Source organism: Melozone crissalis, unplaced genomic scaffold, assembly GCF_028551555.1.
Source record: "Melozone crissalis strain CALT ecotype California unplaced genomic scaffold, PUWL_Pcris_2 ptg000008l_1, whole genome shotgun sequence".
Taxonomy (NCBI): domain Eukaryota; kingdom Metazoa; phylum Chordata; class Aves; order Passeriformes; family Passerellidae; genus Melozone; species Melozone crissalis.
The window spans coordinates 7,629,127-7,645,755 of record NW_026535786.1 but is presented as its reverse complement, the minus strand read 5'-3'; the positions used below and the strand labels follow the sequence as shown (position 1 = coordinate 7,645,755).

General features: G+C 37.1%; 1 protein-coding gene across 6 annotated transcripts in view; it reads left to right on the top strand.

The window, feature by feature from the left end:
* PICALM (phosphatidylinositol binding clathrin assembly protein) overlaps window positions 1-16,629 on the top strand; it is a 66,354-nt gene that overhangs the window by 39,309 nt on the left and 10,416 nt on the right. For 2 of the 6 annotated variants that reach the window (XM_054269707.1, XM_054269709.1), the window contains exons 12-20: window positions 613-713; window positions 5,491-5,640; window positions 7,409-7,489; window positions 10,041-10,148; window positions 11,019-11,150; window positions 11,240-11,270; window positions 12,074-12,173; window positions 13,936-13,959; window positions 15,971-16,030. In XM_054269707.1, coding sequence (XP_054125682.1) covers window positions 613-713; window positions 5,491-5,640; window positions 7,409-7,489; window positions 10,041-10,148; window positions 11,019-11,150; window positions 11,240-11,270; window positions 12,074-12,173; window positions 13,936-13,959; window positions 15,971-16,030 — 787 coding nt within the window. The remainder of the gene's footprint in view (window positions 1-612; window positions 714-5,490; window positions 5,641-7,408; window positions 7,490-10,040; window positions 10,149-11,018; window positions 11,151-11,239; window positions 11,271-12,073; window positions 12,174-13,935; window positions 13,960-15,970; window positions 16,031-16,629) is intronic. The other 4 variants (XM_054269708.1, XM_054269710.1, XM_054269711.1 and 1 more) reach the window with 4 other exon arrangements.

The following is a 16,629-nucleotide window of genomic DNA, read 5'->3' as shown; positions in this document are numbered from 1 at the left end:
ATAAGTTCTCAATTTGATCTTGAATGGTCTAAAATGTGCATTTAAATATGTTTTCATTCACATGCCTGATGTGTGATCAAGTGTTTCAAGACCTCTCAGATTTTGCTTTCCCCAAAGGTCTTTAATAGCTCATGGTTGTGATGTAGTTTCTCAGCAGTGATTGTAGTGGAAAGATCAGAGTTGTGGAATTTAGAGTAATAGTTTGGTGGTGCAGCCCAATAGAGTTGATTTTGTCTTGTTGTTTTTGGTTTTTTTTGGTGGTTGTTGTATTATAGAGTTTTCATGAGGTGAACTTTAAAAGGTGATGAAGAGTTCTGAATATAACATCTCCTTGCCTGGCATTGGACTGTGAGGACACCTGTCTTTTTCTTGGACAGCTTTGATTTGACTAAAGCCCCTTGGTATAACATACAAGTTACTTTGCTAAATTAAGACTTTTTTACAGAATTGAAAACATGGAGCTCACCAGCCCTTCTGATTTTGGCTCAATTTTATCCATTTTGTAATAACCATTTTGTAACAAAGGTTTCATTACTGTTGACAGTGGCTAGTATTTGCTTCTATTGAAAACTGTGATGTAGTTCAAACAGTTGTATTAATTTATCTTTGTAGCACTTCAAAGCTGCCAAATGATCTGCTTGATTTGCAGCCAACTTTTCATCCGTCTGTACATCCTATATCAGCTGCTCCACAAGTAGGAAGTACCTGGGGAGGTAAGAATTCTGAGTTGGATTAAGGTTCTAATTGCCATGGCCATGTTCCTGTACATGTTGCCCCTAGTCTGGGGGCTATTGCTTCCTTAAAGAGAGAGATCTTAAGACATTACAAGTGAATAAAGGGATGATAAAAAGTAAAATATGTGTATACATTAAAATAATATAGCAATGTGTGGTGATTCTAAATTTTTTCATGTGTGTTCTTATTAGCAAAGTTACTTTAATTGTTGATGAGATCTGCCAGCCTTATAACTGCTCTCTTCAAGGTTCACATAGCCAGCTGCAGAAACATAGCATTTAGAAGTCAGTTCAGTGAAGATGTCTGAGGTAGACTGTGCTGCAAACATAGAAACCTGAATGCAAAATCGTTTTAATACATATTCTAAATTTTGTCTAATATTAAATCAAATTTGCTGGCAATGATAATGCAGAACTTGGATGAAGCCTGAAAGGAGGCACTTGTGACAACTGTGCATAGAAAGAAAGGCAAGAGTTAGTTATCAAAATAATAATAAGGCTTCTCTGCCTTATTAAATTTTCTGCTATATTTCATTTAACTACAATAGCAAATCAGCAAAAAGCTGTGGTTGCATCTCTCAAGTGAAGAGACAAAATTTATATTCTTCCCTCTGAAATGTGTTCCAGAACATCCAAATTTTCATTCTGCCCAGTTTCTAGGATGGACTGAATAAGTTAAAATGATCTTATCGGTACAGCCAAGTCCTCAAACCAAGGGGTCAAGAGAGAGAGTTGTAGAAAGTCATGAATTTTCCTTCAAGATTGGTTTGAGTGCTGGAGCATTTTGATATTTTCTCAAAGTTCTTGGCTGCTTTGCAGTGTTCCAGAATAATTCAGATACAGTATTATATTGCCAGTATAACTGTTGGTTATAGTGGTGGAGGATTAAAGAGCTTTATGACAGAGGGAGAGGGAGGTAGTGTTGCTTTATTTTTCTACATAAATGATGCTTAATAAAATAGTAAACTCCTGAACTATGTGGCTATTTCCAGATTATTTTTTACTAAACTAGATGCTTGCAAAAATGTTTTATTTTATGATGCGGAAAATTGGGAACTACTACTTCAGAAGGTTTCATAGGCATCAGAACAAACATGTTCTAAATTTTTACTTCCCTGTTTAGTTTTATGAGCTATAGCTCTTCGTAACATCTTTCCAGCTATCTAATGTATCTTCATAATAAGCTGTGTATGTATTTGCTTTCCTTTTTACTTTTTGCTGTGTACTTTGTTTTCTATACCTTCTCACATTTTGTAGGGAAATAACACAATTTTGAGTGAGGAAGGCACTACTAATATATGTGGCAGCTTGTAAAATAAATTAGAAGTTTACTTGTTCTTTAATTCTGCTGAGTAAAGCATCTTTGGAGAAAGATGTAGTGAGGAGTGTATGGAGTTAGGCATACAAATTTCAGTGCTATGATAGGCTTAGAGTTTAGAAATGGAGAAAAATGGTTTGGCTCATCTTGATTGCTTTCTGCCCAATACCTTCTGTTTCAGCTTGTCCTGTTTGTTTTATGTGTGAGATATAAAAGGGGTGAGATATTTGCCTCTCAAAGGTCACATCACAATTCAGCATTTCTTCATTAACCTGAAAGTTGAGCCTGAAAGTCTGTTTGTTCAATGTTGTGTTGCTTGTGGTATGAGTCTTCAGTACTAGTCGTTGATATTTCTGCTTACTATTGACACATTTCTACATACTTATAAGACTTAATTAACTGTGAAGATTTTGGATTGTCTTCTGAAGTTTTAGGCTAAAATTCTGGGATCACCATTTTTTGTGTTACCTTTCATCAAAAAATCCCCTGCTCTTCAGCTTTACAGACATAAACACTCACTTCACACAGGTGAGGTAGATAAGAAGTGCTTTCCACATTTTACAGATGGGGAAATCTGAGCAGTTAACTGACTTGTCTGAGGTCATACGGCAAGTCAGTGGCAGAGCCAAGAATGAAACCTGAACTAGTTCCAGTCCTGTGCTCTAACTGCACAGCATCCCTCCCCTAGGTAATTTTCTGACATGATGATCTTTGTATTTGGTGTATATGGTGTCTTTGAGAAGAGTATCAGATCAGCCAAAATCAGTTACTGTTAAAGATTTTATGCAGAAGTTCTTAGGTGTGTAATAAAACAATAAATTGTTACACAAGTGTTGTTTTTGGGTCGCTGCCTTTAGTTTTGTGCTTCCAAAGATGTGAAAACTAACAAGGTTAAACTCCTGGGGAATGGATTCTGTGACTGTATGTTTTCAGTTTACCTATTTCAGACTGTAAAAGATGCCATTGAAAATCATTTGTCACTGTTTTTTCAGACAAAATACTTCTAATTGGATAACTTAAAGGTAGAAATTTGCAAATTTCAAACTACTCTTTTAAATGCACTTAAATCATTAATGCCTAATGATGGCATGCTGGTGCAGAGTGATTCCATTGACATAAACAGATGCCATTTGTATTCAAGGATGAAATTGGGCTTTAGAAACATTGAGGTGTTGCTGTCAGAACGGACAGCAATTTTTAAAACTTGAATATAGAAGGATATAAATTAGGATATAAAACCCAATTAATTTTTGGTTACTTTTGTTACTAGCATTTGCGAGTTCTGAGACTTGGACAAGATTGGACATGCTGGCTAGGGTTAGACTGGGGTAGACAAGCAGAGAATCTGAGAAAGGGTTAAATTTCTGAGAAAATCTTGATAATCTAAAGTTGGATTATATTGTCTTAACTAGTCAAAACACAGGAAGTTCCATATACAACCTTGGGAATTGGGAACAGAACGTAGTTTTTGGTTTTTTTCTGGATGAGTGCATGTGTAAAATAATTTTAGTGGATGGTAGATTCAGACAAATACAGTTAAAAAGTTGCGCTTATTAATTTCTTCCATATTATTTTATCTGCACTATTTATTGGGATTCTTTGGAGATAATTCCAGCTGTTTCTGGTACATTTGCCAGCTGTCAATTTGTACCTAAACTTCAAAAGCAAAACAGATGTATCAGTGTGGAAATGAACATTTTGACCCATCTGTTTGAATTTTTCCCACTTATATAATATATATAAAGAGAACGAATAAAATAAGCAGAACGTGAAGTAGCAACAGAAAGAGCAAGAAAGAACTGATGAACAGATAATCTGTCCCATTTTTATTGACAGATTTGTTTGTTCTACATCTTTTAAAGTGACATTCAAAGCCGAAAGCAGTTTTAAGGAGTAGCTGAAACAAGGATTCAGCTTCAGGCAGCTGGCTGATTGGCATATCCTGTATATAAAACCTACATGAGACAATATGAATTTTGTATTTGTGTTATATATTACAAATATTATATCAGTTTTTTCTACTTATCTTTTATTCAGTGTTGGACACTCATTTTACTGACTGAATGATTTAGGAAAAGGTCTTTTAAGGTATTTGACTTGTTCTTGCAACATAGCCAAGCAATTTGGGGGAAAGTCAGGTCTAACCTAATAACATACCTTGAGCTTGCAGCAAATCAAAGCATGCTTTAAGCCTGCAAAGAATAATGTAGTTATTTTGTTTCCATTAGGACTTTTCTACCCATTATGAGCACATTATGAAGCTGTGTGGGACTTAGAGCTAAGAATCAGCAAGTGAGATTCAGGGAGAGAAAATAACTTCCACTTCAAAACTGCTACACGCATCATGATAGTATTTACTATGGATAAATGCATAAACTGGCCAGGTTAAAAATAAAAAAAAAGACCAGGAACTGAAGTATTTAGCACATCTTTACTGTAATTATTATTCAGAAATTTCTCTCTCCTGGCTTTGTCTAGAAGATCAAGCTGCACTTCAGGCACAGTGATAAGTAGTAGGGCTCGGTACAACCTTTGCTGATCTCACCTAGTGAGTTCTTGAGTTTTCCATCAAGGGTTCATGAGCTCTGAAACCAGACAGCTAAACCACAGCTCCTTCAGTCAACAAGTGTTATAGCTGCCTTCTGTATCCTGTTTATCTGTCACATTCTGAATTACAGGAATACTTGAGCTTGGCAACTGCATCCATTCTCAGGAAACCCTGAAACTATGTGCCTTGGGAAGCCACATGTATAGATCCATGTTTCCATCATTCCAGTAAAGTCTGACAATTTTTTAGTAAGGAACATTTTCCTTATTATGGCTTAGGGTCTGTTGTCTGTAAAAGCAGAGCAGTCCTTTGCTTGCTTGCAGGTAACAGCATACCCACAACAAGCTGCTGTACCTGATGCCCCAGGTACCAAGGAGAGTGCTTGTGTCCTGGATGTTACCTTGGTATAATCATAGCTCAACCACAAAAATTTTGTGATGCTCAGTAACAGAAAAACCCCTAAACACAATTTGGAGAAAGAGAAGCTCATGTCAGTTGGTTTTGTTCAGGTTTTTTAAGTTGTCTTGGGGATGTTATTGCATTGAATCCTCTCATAGCACCTTGGGTTCTGTAGTGCTGACAGGTGTCCTCTGCTCCAGAGACTTTGTTGCAAATGTCAGGACAAGACTGGGAGAAACAAAAAGTGATGGTGTTTAAAGAGGAATAACTTAGTTAGTTTCAGTCTAAAACACATTCAGGAAGAAGCACAGTTTAGAAGGTGGTGTTATTGATTTAAAAATTAAAAAAGAGGATATGATTAGCTAGTGTCTGCAGTCCTTGACAACTTGAAAGTGAGATCAATAGCTGGGTCATCCCAAGCTTAGAGATGTCAGGAGGAAACTAAATCTGTCTCCCTTTTCTTCTTTCTCTTGCTCTCTGGAATTGAACAGATCCTTTTTCTGCTACTGTTGATAGTGTTGATGATGCCATTCCAAACCTAAATCCTTTCCTTACAAAAACTAATGATGCTGCTCATCTGTCTGTGTCTTCTGATGTATCTACTTTCACCAGTAGGACACCCACACATGAAATATTTGTTGGTAAAGTACCATTTTAAACTAATTTCCTATTTCCTAAAAATTTTAACATTTTAGTTTCTAAAATAGATTTTTGCAGCCTTTCAGAAAATAAAAGCTGGTAATTTGGGGCTGGTTTTATGGTATGTTAGAATTTGATTTAGTAGCTCTACAATAAAAATGGTGTTAAAATCCTTTCTTGGCTGCCTAGATGGGATTCTAACCTGATGTAAAGAAACAGAGCAGTTGCTTGAGTGCAGTTTTACAGTCTCTTGTACTTGGGAATTTTAAGGTAAAATGCTGCATATGCCTGAGAAGGAAAAGAAAATGCTGTTACTTTCTTCCTCAGGTTGAAATGCTCTTTTTAAACAAAGGAGTCTAATCTGATTTTTTTAATAGTTGATGGTTTTGCCCCAGTCATGTAGTCACTAACAAAGCTGTTAAAATCATGCACATATTGATGCATAATCTACTCAGACTATGGGGCAATACCTATGGGGCAATAAACTAATAACTCACCCGTTAAAAGCTGTTCATATTTTACTTTGGAGATGGTTCAGCATGGCTGTCTCACTAGAAACCCTTCCAACATTTGTGTTGGTACAAGAAGATTTAGTTTGTTTTCATAGATGAAAAAATCACTTCATTACATGTCAGTTCTGTTAAACAAAGCAAGTTTAAAGACAGTTGTACATCACAGGCTGTATTTATGCTGGTTGAACCTCACTAGAATTGGTCAAAGACGAATACAGACTATTAGAACAAAGAGGGGTTTTTAATACCTCTGCTACTTGTTAACAGAGGTAAAACAAAAGGATTATCTCTTTAAAGATATTAATACTACCTATACTTTGTCAACTTAATAACTAGTTTCCTAGCCTGTTTGTCTTTATTGGAAAGACAAAACAGGAAAGATAAATATATCTTTATATATAAAATACCTTTAGTTGGTACTGCTGTGTGATAATCTGTCTTTTCCATGCTTCAGTGAAATTGTTATGGTTCATGTAAATATAGAATGATTGTTTGAAATACAGCTGGGGTTTTTTTTAATAGGAAGGTTATTTAGTCAGGTTAGTTTTCTCTGCCTAATTTGCTCTGCAGTCACATGAAAAGCTGCAGCAATGCAGAGCTGTGAACAAGGACCCTGGTGGGCTTTTGTGGTGCTTGCTGGTCCTTGCAGTATTTATCACATGACTGCTCTGAGGTCACTGGAAATGGGTGGTGTTGATATTACATTCCCTTCCAGTGTCTCTACTCTCAGGATATATCTAGAACCAGAGGGTGGCCTCCTGACAGATTCATGTAGGACATGTAGATGTAGTTTTAGCTTTAGCATGATCAAGGTGCTACAATAATGTGAATGTGGATTTAAAATAACTCTTTCTGGTTCTTTAGATCATTACAATCCATTTTTTCAACTAAATCCCTTTGTGGCAAGCAAATATGAATATACTTCAGGTATAAGAAAAATGCCTTGAAGTTTTTACACTCATTTCCTCCAAGGGTGTAAAACGTGGCATTTGATGGGAAAAAAAAAAGATCCTAATATAGCTGTTCCTTGGAAACTGTGCTTTCCCCTTTTGTGTTAGAGATTGTGTAAACTTGTTTCTTACCGTCTGTCTGATGTGTATTGATTTCATTCCATTGGTTCTATGTTATTAGACTATATGTGGGTTTATAGACTGATGTGAAATTAAAGTTTTGAATAGCAGTGCATCTTGGTTCTCTTTCTGTAACTCTCCCTCTTCTCCTTTCCTGGCTTTCTCTCTTGTGTGATACTCCTTATCAGATTCTTTTTGTGGTCCTCAAGCTTATCCTAACGCTTCTCATTTCCGCAATGAGCCTTCTTCTGTAGCTGGTCTATTTGGAGGTAGGTGATGGGACACAGCCTTACCACACACACAGAAGTTTGAATGTGTTGTGTGCCTAGAACTAGTGGGCATGTTGCTGACTACAGAAGTGCCTTGTTGTAGTGGCTCCAGCTAGAATTCATGTGCTTGTGCCAGGTGTGTGATCACAAATGGTATGAATTTTTTCAGTTTCTGCCAAACTAAGGCTTATTTAGCCTAAACACGAAATGAGTATCTCCCCATTTCAGGATCTCTCGTAGTTCACTTGTTGCTGCATACCACACAAAAGACATGCATGTTTATAAGTAGCTTCTCATCTTGCTCTACCTCATTCTTTTTAAGATAACGAGATTGGGATGTTTGTGCTGCTTATGGCAATTTTGTTGATATATTGCTCTTAAACAGTGCGCTAAACTAGTGTTAAACTTTGCAACAGAACAGGAGAAAGAGGTCTCTGCTGCACTGAAGTACTGGCTAATCATTTGTGCAGCTGTGTCATGTCTGTGTAGTAACCCCATACTGGTGCTGATTGTGGAACACCGTCCTGATGATTGCTAGAGAGACTATGGGCTGTGACAGGTTATAATCTGTCCAAACCAGGTTGAACAGGGTGTGCAAACATTGCTGCAGTGCAAGGCTTAGGCAGACCTTCAGTAAATGGTTTGTGGAAGGCTTAGTTCTTAAAAGCCCCATAAAGTCAGATTTTGGTTTAGTATCTTTGCATAAAAATCAGAGTGTCATTTTGCAGAAGTTAAATGGTACAAATTACTGTGTTCCCTTTATTCCTTATTAAAAAACCAGAATTATTAGTTTCTGTCAAGTCTTGATGTTCAAAGAAGCTCCATTCAAATACTGACCTTTGCACCTTTCAAAATATCCTTGTTAAACAAACTGCCCTGAGTTGGTGGTTGATATCAAGAGTAGGATTTGATTTTTCTCAGAGGCTGATTCAAAGGAGTCCTGTGTATTCTCAGTTTCATAAAACTTGAAACTTCTAAAATGTGAGAGAAGGAAACTCAGCTTGTTTTGGTTGAGGCTGATTGCTAAAGCAAAATACGAGCTATTATAAGTCAAGTTTTCTGTTGGTGCAGGCACGGTTTTAAGAGTTGCAGGACATCCCATCAAAGGAATTCCCATCTGAAGTTCAGAGTCTCTGAGTCTGAAGTTCAGAGTCTCTGAAATGGCTTGTTACAACTTGATGGTATACATGTCATAAAGATACTCATTTTGGTTTGTTGATTTACTCTCTCTTTTCCCACATTACTGCTTCCCATGTTTTGCTGTATGCAGTTTACTTTGATTTATTTTTAATGAAAATTACATTGTCTAAATTTTAGTGATGAAGTTAAGAGTCTTATGATCCTTTAAGACAAAAAGAAACAGATAATCCAAATTTGCTTTCTTTTTCCTCTGAAGCTTATGTTCAAGGATAACATCCTGTAGTTACTAATTTTTTTAGGCGAAATGTGACTTATTTCAGAAAAACAGTAGGATTGAAATGATGTGCTGTCCCAGCAAGCAAAATGAAATCCAAGAAGTTTTCTTTGTCAGTCATTTTTACCCACTGCAGTGTTTTACTGCTGAAGTAGTTGTGATCCTTTCATTTCTCCAAGTCATCATACTTTTTGTTAGAAACCAAAAGAGCTAATTTTCAAGGTGGCATTGCTTTTTTTTTTTTTTGGTGCTTTTTATATAAAGCAATGATTACTTCTGTTATTGCCTGAATACCAAGGTGTTGCACATGCACGGGCTTGTGTGTGATCATACATGACATTTAAAAATACTACAAACAAATGGCCATTACCTTCTTAATTACTGAATTATTGACTTATGCTGCTGAACATCATATGCAATGCTTCATGCTGCAATACATTTTCAGTGTTGAAAAATAATTCTGTATTTGTAGAACACTACAGACACGTGGAATACAAAGGGAGTAAGTTTAGACAGCACTAGGAGCTGAAATGTGACTGTACTTCCCCATATCTTGCCATAATTTCTAGAAATTTGACTGAAAAACATGGTCAACTGCAAAATGTGTATCCACAAGTAACTAAGAGCTATGAAAATTATTTGTATTAGGTGTGTCTTATCAGAGGCATTAGTAGTTCAGGCATCTTGGGATGGTTTGGATCTTACTCCAGTTGTATCTGAAAGAATTGCTGGATTAATATAAACCACAGAGGAATAATCTTCAGTCAAATAATCCTGAAACAGATTCCACGCTAGCCAGCTTCTTTTCCTGGAGAAGCATGGCGACTTTTTCCTCAGTAATTTTATTGTAAATGTATGGTAAAAGAATAAGGAAGGTGTCCAGAGATGAAGTAATTGCAAGGGGACAGTCATTTATGGCCTGTCTGTTCAGTTTTTTAGACAAAATCTTTCTTTGGATGAGTAACTTTGAATAAAGACCAAACAAACTGCTCAGTGTCAGGGTGTAATCTGGACTTTTGAGGTATTTCTTGTATTTCTGCAATGCTGAGATATTTATTTGACTTGTCTTGCATAAAGGTGGATTTATGGGAAATGCTGTATAAAAACATACAATTTCTTTCTTTTTTTTCCCCACAGGGTTCACCCCATCTCCTGTTGCTCAACCACAGCCATCAGCTGGCCTTAATGTTGACTTTGAATCTGTGTTTGGAAACAAATCTTCTAATGTTGTCCCAGATTCTGGTGGTAAGACACTTGCTAAAATAAATAACGTATATCCTTTCCTTTAATTTATTTTAGTCTAGAGGTATAAATCTCTTAATATGTATTGACTTACACTACTGGGACAGAGTTTCAGATGAAGAAAAGAAAGCTGATTTTAAAAGGTCAATAACAGCATTAATCAAATAATTTTTCTTTACAGGCTATTTCTACACTCTGCTGAAATGTTTACACTGATTTCCCTCACTTAAATGTTTTATACATTAAAACTTCACACAGTGAACAGCCTTCATTTTTATATGTGAGCTGAAATTAAGTCTGTATTTGTAGAGTGTGGTTGAAGGAGGTAAAATTTCATCTTCATTTTATATATCTACAACATGGTTTTTGGCACTCCTTTGCCTCCTCTTTTGACGTTAATATTGCTTCAGAAAATGATCAGTCAGTACAGTTAATTTGGATTGAAGTCATAGTGCTCTTTCTATTCTTTTGAGCATCTGGAAAGTAGGTATTTTCTGATCTTTTGCATTAGACTCTTGACATCAGATTTTTTTTTTCCTAAGCCATTGATTTGCTAAAAGCAAATAGATGTTTTTGTAAGATTTAAACACTTTCTATGTTTTTTCTTGTTTTACATTTTGACTGCTTTACAGTCACTATGATTCTATTCCATGTAAAATTGTCCCATAGGTTAAACCACTGAACTGAAATCTTATTTCCATAGTAAATATCTTTTTTATCAAGAGACATAATAAGTTTTATCCTTCCTGTATATGGTAGCATCCCCAGGTTAAATTTGGATTTTAGCCATTGTCCTGACTTTGCTGTCTAATTGAATGTCATGACATTTGTGGGAGGCCTGTGATTCAAATCACTTATGTTTCTCATTCCAAGGCTTTGATGAACTAGGTGGTCTCCTAAAACCAACAGTGGCCTCTCAAAACCAGAGTCTTCCAGTTGCCAAAGTACCGCCTAATAAATTAGTGTCAGATGATCTGGATTCATCTTTAGCCAATCTTGTAGGCAGTAAGTATGGAACCACTAACATGTAAATACTTAGTGATTTGTTTTAAACAAACAGAATTTCAGTAGTCTCTTTTTCTCCCTTGTGACAGATTTGGGCATTGGAAATGGAACTACTAAAAAGTGAGTATGTTTAACAGAAGTTGAGCATTTGGATTTTCATGATAGTAAATTTTCATGAACGTGCATGTTGAAACCTGTGCATACCAAAACATAATGTTAGCCTTCAGAGCACTTGTGGGAGTGTACAAGGCGTAATGAATTGTTGAGAGCTATTGGAAGGTGACTGTAGACTGAGTGGCAGTGACAATGATAGCAGCAGGCAAGGTGTCTTGGGTCTGATTCCTTTCAGATTTCAGGTATATTAAAAAAAATAGTTCATCAGAATGTTTCTTTGTAGTTGTTGCTGGTAGTCATAGCACTCCATAAATACTTGGTATGGCCTGAGTGTGAGCAGAGTGGTTTTCAAGATTATGAAACTGCAACCTCTATCTTGAGGCTGACCTTTAGACCAGTGAATTCTGAAGCAGGGTGTGTGTATTTGAGGGTAGGGAACATCGGCTCTAGCAGCAAAGCCACAAAATGGAATTGGCAAATTTCAAGTTTGTTGGGACCATCTGTGCCAACTCTGAAATCGTGCAGAAAACTAATATACTGTCTTGAAATCTTACTCAAATGTCTCGCTCGGAGTCAGATACTAACTTACCTATTCTGGGCAAGTTGATTGAGATGCTGAGGGGGCTCATGCTGAACATCTTTTCTTACTTTTCCAAGCGAAAACATGATGTCATGATATTTTTTATCAACCCCTTTGCTAAATGAGCTTCATTAATAAAGAAGCCTCATTCCCAAGTGGAAATGATGTTTACCTGTTTTTTAAGGAAGTCCAATGTTTTCTAACAATTTTTAAAAAAATTTATTTGAAGTGATGTAAACTGGACTCAGCCAGGTGAAAAGAAACTAACAGGTGGTTCCAACTGGCAACCCAAGATTGCACCTACAACTGCGTGGAACGCTCCAACCTTGGTAAGCAAATGCTCATTTTAAAATAGTGAGTTCCCTGCAATTTAGATCTGCAGGGTGATGTGTAATGGATGAATTTGAAAATGGTCTATTGCTGCAGTAAAAGGGTAATAGAAAGTTGAAGAAGTGATCAGCTGGAGCTGTGTGCTACTGGGATTTGTTTTTATTGGCTGTGTGATTCTAGTAAATAGTTTTTGATAGGATGTGCAGGTTTAGCACCAACTTCAGTAGGGTTTGAGCAGCCTCTCTCTTGGGAGGTAGGGCTTTCTGGGTTTCACTCAATGGACTTTTCAAGTGCCTATTGAGACAGGACAAGGGGCAATGGCTGTGAACTGACAGAGGTCAGGTTTAGATTAGATACGAGGAAGAAATTCTTTGCTGTGAAGGTGTTGAGGCACTGACAGGGATTTCCCAGAGAAGCTGTGAAAGCCCCAGTCCCTGGAAGTGTTCAAGGCCAGACTGGTTGGGGCTTTGAGCAGCCTGGTCTAGTGGAAGGTTCTGGGTCCACAGCAGGGGGGTTCAAACTAGGTCACCGTCAAAGTACTTTCCAACGCAGAGCATTGTATGAGTTTAGGACATAAAACTCGGAATCCCAAGGAGTGAGGAGGCATTTGGCAGTCTAGAAAGGTGTAAGTGTGAACGTGTCCTTCGGGTGCACCTACAGGTGCACTTACATCATTACATTGTAACTTGGCCTACTCTGGGGGTGGGAACTGGCCCCATGATACTTGCAGAGGTGTCTGTGGCTACGGCTTTATTAATGTACGTAACTACTGCTTTCCTGGCCTGGTGTGTGCACTTGCTTTTAATCCATGTCAGTTTTGATGAGCAAGTTCATGTCTGTTTTAACAGGTAGTATTGGCAAGGATTTTGGGGTATCAGTGTAGGGGGAGGGCTTTTAATTACATGTTAATGCTTTACAGAAGTAGTTTTCACAACATTCACAGAACATTTTTGCATGTGAATCCTACTCACCCTTTCACCAATGACCTGGAGAGCTGTACATGGGCAGAGCAGGTAAAAAACAGCCCCCAAGGATTTATTGCATCTGATTCTGTCTGGGGGAGGTTGAATCTGCAGTGCAGTAATGCAGCATTGTGGATTTGGAAAGATAGAACTTGTCTCCCTGGATCTGCCATATCTTCCCTACCAGGCGTCCCTTATCAACTCACTACAACTATTTAGGGAGAAATATGTTTGTGGATCTTAGTGGAGGATATGTAGATATTGAAGAAATTGTAACTACTTACCTGTGTTAATGACTGGTGGTTTGAGTTTACCTGTGTGCTTGAATCTGTTTAATAACTCATGTCTTATATCTACATCTTGTGATGATAAGTCATTACAATTAACAGCTTTTATTATTGAGAGATACTGTTGAGACACTTCTTGTGAAACTGTTCTATAAACATAAAAAACTTGAAAAAGAAATAATGTGAGGGGAAAAAAAGGCTTTGTTTTCCTCTGCTGGTCCATTTATTGTGGAGTTGCTGCAGCTTGCTAAATAAATATGCTTTTGAAAATCTTTGATGAAAAAGGCATATACCAAATAAATGGACTATGCAAACCAATGTCAAACCTAATACCAATGACAGTATCACAGGTGTGTTGTCTCAGTGAATGACTTGAATTACAAGAATGTGTTGGAGTAAACATTTAATGTATTTGTGAACTAAAATGCTATCTGTGTATATTCTGTTGTGTAAGTATTTGCTTCTAATCCAGTGTTATTGCATTATGTAATTGTTCTCCCTGGGAAATACAGAATGGCATGCATTTTCCACAATACGTAAGTGAAACAACCCACAGCCTTTTTGCAATCGACTGGCATGCTGATATTAACCACTGCTGTTGCAGAATCTCATAACCTCCTCGCTATTTACACATTTCTCATTTGAAAATCTTTGGTGTGCCAAAAATTGAGCTTTTCCTAGCATACACAAACTTCATAGGTGGTGTGCAGGCTCTTGAATCGAATGATGGCATGGGAAATACCGAGATTATTTTTCCTTGCTTTAAACTGTACCATCTGCTGCCAGAGAGCTGGGGTGTGTGTCTGTGCTGCCTTTAATGCATTTGGTGGATTCTGAATGAAGATAAAAATATTGTGTTTGAATAACTGCATGAAACCTCACAGGCTTCTGTTATACATGGCACTTGATCCACATTTATGGTAGATTTTGATTTTTAAATTTTTTTTAAGTGGGGAGAGACCAATATATCATGAATACTCATATGAAGAAAGAAAATTAATGCAGATAGTTTACAGAGGGCAAGAATTAACCTGTGCTTGCTGTCTGAGGAATGCAAGCTTTCATTTCAAAGGACTTTTTTCTTTTATGTCAACAGTAATATTGGTCTTTCCCTGTACTTTGTTTTTATTCCAGGGTAACTCTGTAACTAAAGGGTGGTAGGTCCATATTTGAGCATTCAACAATAAGTTTATACAGCATGTTTGTGTAGGTGTGTGTACACAAGAAAAAAAAAAAAAAAAACCTTGTAATTTTGTGGATAGCTTTGCCTGCTGTGTGAAATATATTGCAAATATGCTGTCCAGATGATTTTCTATCTGTACTCATGGCAATTGAAATGCCAGTTGCACTGGCTCTACTATATTAAAAAAAGCAGCTGATACCTTTGAACTGAATTCAGAAGCAGCTTTCCTGATGCCCTATTCCTGATGAAACAATTTATCTGCTTTAATTAATCCAATATGATTAATGGTTTATGATTTGCCTCTTTTCTGTAGCAGTAATGTCTGTGTACCAAGAAATGCTTATGGTGTTTGTCTTGAATAGAAATCCCCACAGCAAAAACATGAAAATTACTGTTTTTTTTCTAAGAGGGTAGACTAACAGGAGCTGGAGTGGATAGCAAGCTATCTAAATATCTGTAAGCACCAGTTTAGTCTGAAAAAAAATCCAACTTTTTTGTCCTTAAAATAGTTAATACTAATTTAGAAAGTGGATAATAAACTGTAGAATAAAGAATATGGCGAAGAGATTAAGAACTATCTTCGTTTAAATTTCTAAGAGTTATCAGCTGTTTTTCTACCTAAATATTGCCAAGCTGTTGACAAAACAGAAGTTCACCCCAGTTTTGACAGCAGTTGTGCTGTACCTTCATAAAAGTACAGTAAGCACATCAGGGTAGTAAATGTATCTGCCAAGTACCAAGAGGACTTTTAGCAAGTTCAAATGCAGTGAATGGAGTGAGTGAGGGAGAGGGAGTGCCAACTGGCTATTCCTGTGAGAGTCTAATTTATATCAAAGCCTGCTAGGAGAATCCTCATAATGTGTTCATCCTGGCTAAAGAGAATTCCTCTAAGTGTCAGCAGAAGCAACGGTAATTTCATCTTTTGGTCTTTCAAATTCTCTCTTAAGACTTGTTGTGTACAATTGCTTTTGATACTGAAATATAAGTATATACTACATAGGATTAAAAATGTGCTTCTGTTTCATAAATATTTTCTCTCAAACTTCTCTGAGTCTTGTACTGTGTTCTTTAAACAGGATGTTGAGAGAGTGGTACATGCAGTTTAGTTCATCAGCCAGAATCCTAACATGAAAAAAGCAAATACATTATTAAAGATTTGCCAAGATGGCCTATAAACTTTAGTTTAGGTATTGTACTCCATCTGAAATAATTAGGATACCCTCTTAACACCAGACTGCAGATGCTATTTATTCTTTGCTATGTTCATAATAAGCTGAGTGCTGGAGGTGATCCTTAGAAAGCAATGTGTTGGAGTATGCAGCTGATCTCTTCTCCTCTCAGTTCACCACTGTTTCTCACACCAGGCACCCCCTGTAATGGCCTATCCTGCCACAACGCCAACAGGAATGATGGGCTACGTGATGGTGAGTGCAATTCCTACAGCTCCAACCAGGCACACGCTGTATGTTGTTTGCTTGTAGTTTGGTAGCTCTTGTTTTCCTGAACTGTTCTACTGAAGACTGAATTTCAACTCCCATTCATTTATTCCTCACCAATTATTAACTTCTGGTTTTCTGAACCACTTACATGCTGTTTGTCTGAACTTAAGTCTACCCTTCCTTACTTCACTTGTTTTATTCATAAACTTCTTAAAATGGGACTAGATCATGTTTAAGGTCCCTTCCAACTCAAACCATTCTGTGATTCTATGAAAATTACACAGTGTCTGTTCTTGGTGATCCTTATTGGCATGGAAATAAGTTTAGCATAGAAACAAGTTTATTGCATCAATATAGACATCTGCTTTCAGAACAGAAATGTTTTCTTGGTGAAGTGAAGCCTTCCTTAAATACCTTCTGCTGAGGTCTGGGAGCAAGAATCTGTGATGATTAATGCTACAGAAGTGCAAGTTTGTGACACTGCAATATAGTGTGGTTTCGGTTGAGAGTTGGATCTCTTGGTGACACACCAGCGCCTCAAGGCGTTTGACATAAACCTGACCTTCCTGCTTTTTGCTTGGCAA